The sequence below is a fragment of the Montipora foliosa genome, chromosome 10, assembly GCF_036669935.1.
Source record: "Montipora foliosa isolate CH-2021 chromosome 10, ASM3666993v2, whole genome shotgun sequence".
Taxonomy (NCBI): domain Eukaryota; kingdom Metazoa; phylum Cnidaria; class Anthozoa; order Scleractinia; family Acroporidae; genus Montipora; species Montipora foliosa.
The window spans coordinates 30303734-30308733 of NC_090878.1; the positions used below are offsets into that span (position 1 = coordinate 30303734).

Here is a 5000-nt window from a genome sequence, read left to right on the forward strand (position 1 = left end):
CCCAAATGCTGCTCCTCCCTGAGTATAAAGAAAAACGGCTGCATTTAACCTAACCTAAAAATAACGCTAGATAGATAGATAATTAGATAGATAGTGACTTTATTTATGACAGTATTAAGTACTGATCACCCAGTGGCCCTCAAAACATTAAAAATATTTACACTAGATCTACCTAACTTAAGCAAAAAGACATTAAAAATGATAAAGATAAAGAATAAAAATATATGCAATATCGTCAAAAGTTAAAAACTCAAGTTCTTTCTCTGAGTGACTAAACGCTAGCCTTTACCCTTATCTCATTGTTGTCAAAATTGGGTATGCATGTAATTTTAGTCAATCCTGGACATAAGTGTCTCAGTCTTGTCCAGGGCAAGGGTTTTTGTAGTGAGCCGGAATATCTCCCGGCTCTGGTTCCGATGAAAAGGACTGTACGTCTCTACGCTGCTCGTTCGTTTGTCGACTAATCAATCAATCTGGCCGAAAGCCTTTTACATCAACAGATCATGCGGTATTGAAATACTGCGGTTAATTTATATTAACCTTATCTCCTCAAACACTACAATCACAGCCACTAGCTAATCATTAGTAGTAAAACAAAAAAACAGCAGTGTTAAGAACCGCAGCTCTCTGAAGGCAATTTTTTTTACAAAGCTTAGCCGAATTGAATTCGCAAAAACGAAGACAAAACCAGCTGTTGATACGAGAGAGCAGGAGAAAATAATACTTACAGAGAAGGAGAGGCTCAGTCTAGCCTTTGGAATATGTAAATCTCATTAAAGATATATATATTTAATACAAACGGAAATGTGTAAGCTGTCACGAACACCGTACCAGTAACAAAAAACATGAATGCATTCTTTTTCGTAGTCTACTACATACATTGTAGAGATGTGTTATCCTTACTCAGTGCCACAAATAAAAGACAGCTATTGTCGAAATAAGGTTCCTCCATCTTCCTCAAAACCTTGCAGCCCGAGATAAAGAGGAAAGGAGATTAAAATATGTCTTAATAATAATTTCCTGCGTGACCAGTCATTTTTGGCCAATAATAGCCGTAATTCTTAAATTAAAGGCAGGAGTTTCTAAGGACATTTATGTGAAATAAACTCCTATCACTTCCACTGGAAAACATAAATGCAGTCTTTCCTTGAGTAGGTTACAAAAAGACAGTTATCATTGTTTATTCCAAGATAATAAGGAGAGTCATTTTCGAAATATTGTCCCTTCAATTTACTCGAAAACAGCCCGCCCAGGGTGAAGAGTTGAAGTCTTTGGTTACCTCCATCACAAACAATCAGACGGTTGTTCTTATCAATAACAAGTCCACGAGGACCATTAAACTGACCATCATTGGATCCCCTACAGCCAATGTCGTGTAAATACACTCCTGTTTTGTCAAATACTTTGACACAAGCGGCAAAGTAATAAGAAACAAAGAATTTGTCCTGGTGGTAAATAGCGCAATCTGGAGGTTCATCACAGTCTGGGGCACTGAAGGACTGAAGCAAGTCATTCCCGTCAGGGGAAAGGACCTTGATTGTGTTGTCCGCACTGTCAGTTATGATTATACGACCATCAATCGCAATGGAAAGATGATATGGTTTATCAATATGTTTATCATTAATCTGTTTGATGAATTGACCTTCTTCACTGAATAGAAGAAGCTTATTGTCGCTTTTCGGAACTAAAGTCAGGAGATCGCCAGAGTCAGTAAATGCCACGGAAAATGGACAATCATAAAATTTTATCTTCCCTCGAAACTTTCCTTCAGAGCTAAACAGGTGAATTCCCCACTCATCTGCAACAGCAATCGCTCCCGTTTTATCACTCACATCAACATCGTTAATGTCATGAAATTCACCTCGCTTCTTCCCTTTTGAACCAAGTTGAAAGGAAAATTGATATCGATGCTGATGAACCTGCACAATCCAAGGACTACCATTCAACGGCTGTCCATTCACACGGATCTCCACTCTGTGTTGTCCGGCACACTGTGGTGTGTATGTTACCGTATATTTGCCGTTTTTGGTGTCTTTAATGTCTGCAGTTTTTAGTTGATCACCTTCTGGAGTCAATATGTCGACTTTGATTTTATCATCTTGTTGATAACATTGCAATCCCTCTGAATCTTTTGTAACAATAACGAAATATGTCTCCTTTCTTTCCTCTACTTCCTTGCCGACTTGACCTTCAGCTAAGCACTTTGAGGGATCAGTCTTGGTGACAACAACTCGATCCAAAAGATCCAATTTCTCTTCCACCAAGTAATGCATATGTGGCGATTTGTAAAGATCGGGTTTTGTTGCATTTAACAGGTCGTTGCAGCGTCCGAGGATGGCGTGATTTGTTTGTAGAATTTCGACGCTGAAGTTTCTTTCTAAGATACTCTGTCCGCGTTCGACACAGCTTTTCAGTTGGGTGAGAACCAGCTCGAAGTTTTCCAGTCGGGTTGCGTGATGTTTTTGTTGCGCTTCATAAATTTCGCGAAACTTGTCCTTCATTTTTCTTTCGTGCACTCGCAAATCACGAATCAATTTTTCCACAGTGTCTGTCATTTTCTTTTCTTCGTTCATAATTTCAATGTTGCTTTTGTTTTTTAGGTCAGTTTGTTTCTTAATGTCACTCTCATACCTGACAATTTCCGCTTTCACTTTGGCCACAGCGTCGGCCATTTGCATCTTTTGTTCTTGTGCAGCTTTCTGAGTTTCTGTCATGGTGTGTCGATTATGTCTCACCAAACTGCACTTAAGGCAAATCAGAACTTTACAGTCTTCGCAATAAAATTCCAGGGGTTGATCTTCATGATATTGCTGTGAGCACATCACGGGTCTGTGGATCAAATCTTGCACATCTTGCACTTGCAGTTTGTCGATCAAAACATTGCGATGACCCCTCGAGGCCTTCAAGCGTTGATGAGCTTCAAAACAAGCTGCGCACAAAAAATACTGGCACACGAAACAGTAACATGTTGCCGTGTTGTTCTCGTCACAACTGTTGCATCTCTGAGACTGTACGCTGCCATCTTCTAGAGCGAGAACATCCACTAATCGGTTGAGATGAAACGATGAAGGCAACTTGTCGAAGGTGTCTGTTTCGGGAATTTGAAAAGAAGTCTGGCAAACTGGACATTTGATTGTTGTTTTTAGCTGTCTCCTTGCGAAGTTTGCCAGTTTGTCGAGACACTTCAGGCAGAATGAGTGAAGACATGGTAATGTCTTAGGATATTTGACTGTCTCTATGCACAATGGGCATTCTGCTTCCTTTTTAAGATTCTTGAAAAGCTGTTGAACATCCATGATGAAAATGCGGGTTCGTGAAAAATAGTGACGTCACTGAAATCACGGGACTGTGTCCAGTCAAGTGGAACCTCGTGGTGTCTCAACGCAACTCTTTCTCATTAGAGTCACACGAAGCCTTTAGTGACATTCTAATGCACTTTAGGACTGGCTGACCCATTTTAAAATCCCAAAATTTGTCTTTTGAAAACTTTATGTGAAACGTACAAAACCGTGTGCTGCTTTGTGGCGGTAGATGTTGTTGTATCAGGCGCCATGTTGGAAGAGGGCGGGATAGGCCATTCCGGAATTGCGCAAGGAACTGGGGCGAGTTTCAAACTGAACCAATCGATAAATTGAGACCATCACATGGGAGATAACGTTGACATTGGCCATCTGTCGAAGTTTGATGCTTTTAGGTCGAACAGAGACCAAGTTGCGGACTTTAAAATACAGTTAAAAATCCATACAAACGTCTCAAATTTTGAGGCTGCGTCCGCCAAAACCGTATAAACTCTTAAAAAATGGTATCAGGTTTGGAACAACTAGAAAATTCTGTGATGGACCTTCTGTTTGGAAATAGGTGAGGTTTAAATCACTTTGTTTGCCTATTTTTATGAATATCAAGCTGAGAAAGCGTGAAAAAATTAAGAGTTTATATGATTTTAGGGGACGCAGCCTTAGCCTTAAGCGTTTGTATCCATTGTATGTTTTAAAGTCTGTAACTTGGTCTCTGTTTGACGTAAAAGTATCAAACTTAGACAGATGGCCAATCTCATGTCTCACGTCTCATGTCTTCGTGTGATGGTGTCAATGAAAGGGTTGCCGGTCCCCAGGCCCCTTTATTTCCCCTAGATTTGCAAAGACTTCTGGGATCGCCGGGGGGCAAACAAACCAGTCGACTCCGCTAGAAATATAAATCGTTCGAGTTTAAGAAGTAGTCGTGGGTGTGCAGTGTATGGATGCGAGAATGACCGTCGATATTCAGAGCGACAGATCAAACTAGTAATGTCTTGAGGTTTTACTCTCCTCGATCCAACAAAGCTTAAGACTTGACTTGGCAGCTTGAGAGAAACAGCTTCAAAGAATAAACTTCAAGGTCACCAAGAGCACTAAAGTTTGCTCTAATCATTTCGCCTATTTTGTATGTGAAAGGTCAAGTTGTCCAGATAAGGCAACAATGTGAAATCGTGTGCTTCGGTGCCGGTTAAAGCAAAGCTCGGAAAGACAGACAGAATAATGTTCAATATATACAGAAAACTGATTCAAACCAACCAGCTCTTCCGAGCGTCAATAGGGCCGATTCACTAAATTCTTCTGGAATTCAACCCGCGGTTATATCTGACGTCAAACCATCAGCTACTTGTGATCAAGAACATACCTGTAAAGGCTTATTTTGAAAATGTGACAACCATGAAAACGGAAATGAAACTATCTTCAACTGAAACTATCGAAAAGCAAATGTCGTCACATACAGTTTTTGAAACGAAAATCAAAACTTATCAGAAACTATTCCCTTCTTCAAACCGATCTAATGCTAATGGTACGCAATACACAACTGAAAATAAAATTAAGATTGTCGATGTGAAATCATCCGTGACTGAAAGTGGAAAACTTAATTCGGAATTGTGCGAGAACGAAGTACTTTAATCCGACTCTTTCTCCAGATAGCTATCACAGCGTTGCTTCACTGAAGGCTCGGAATCTGGCTTTGAATGTTGCTTT

At 40.1% G+C, this 5000-nt stretch overlaps 1 protein-coding gene across 1 annotated transcript in view; it reads right to left on the minus strand.

The window, feature by feature from the left end:
- Window positions 1-3440, minus strand: part of LOC137973396 (E3 ubiquitin-protein ligase TRIM71-like) — a 3501-nt gene extending 61 nt beyond the window's left edge. The window contains exon 1 of the mRNA XM_068820197.1: window positions 1-3440. This exon is cut by the window's left edge and continues 61 nt beyond it. Within this exon, the coding sequence (XP_068676298.1) occupies window positions 1113-3296 (2184 nt within the window). The 5' untranslated portion in view covers window positions 3297-3440 and the 3' untranslated portion in view covers window positions 1-1112.
- Between the last annotated feature and the right edge of the window lie 1560 nt (window positions 3441-5000).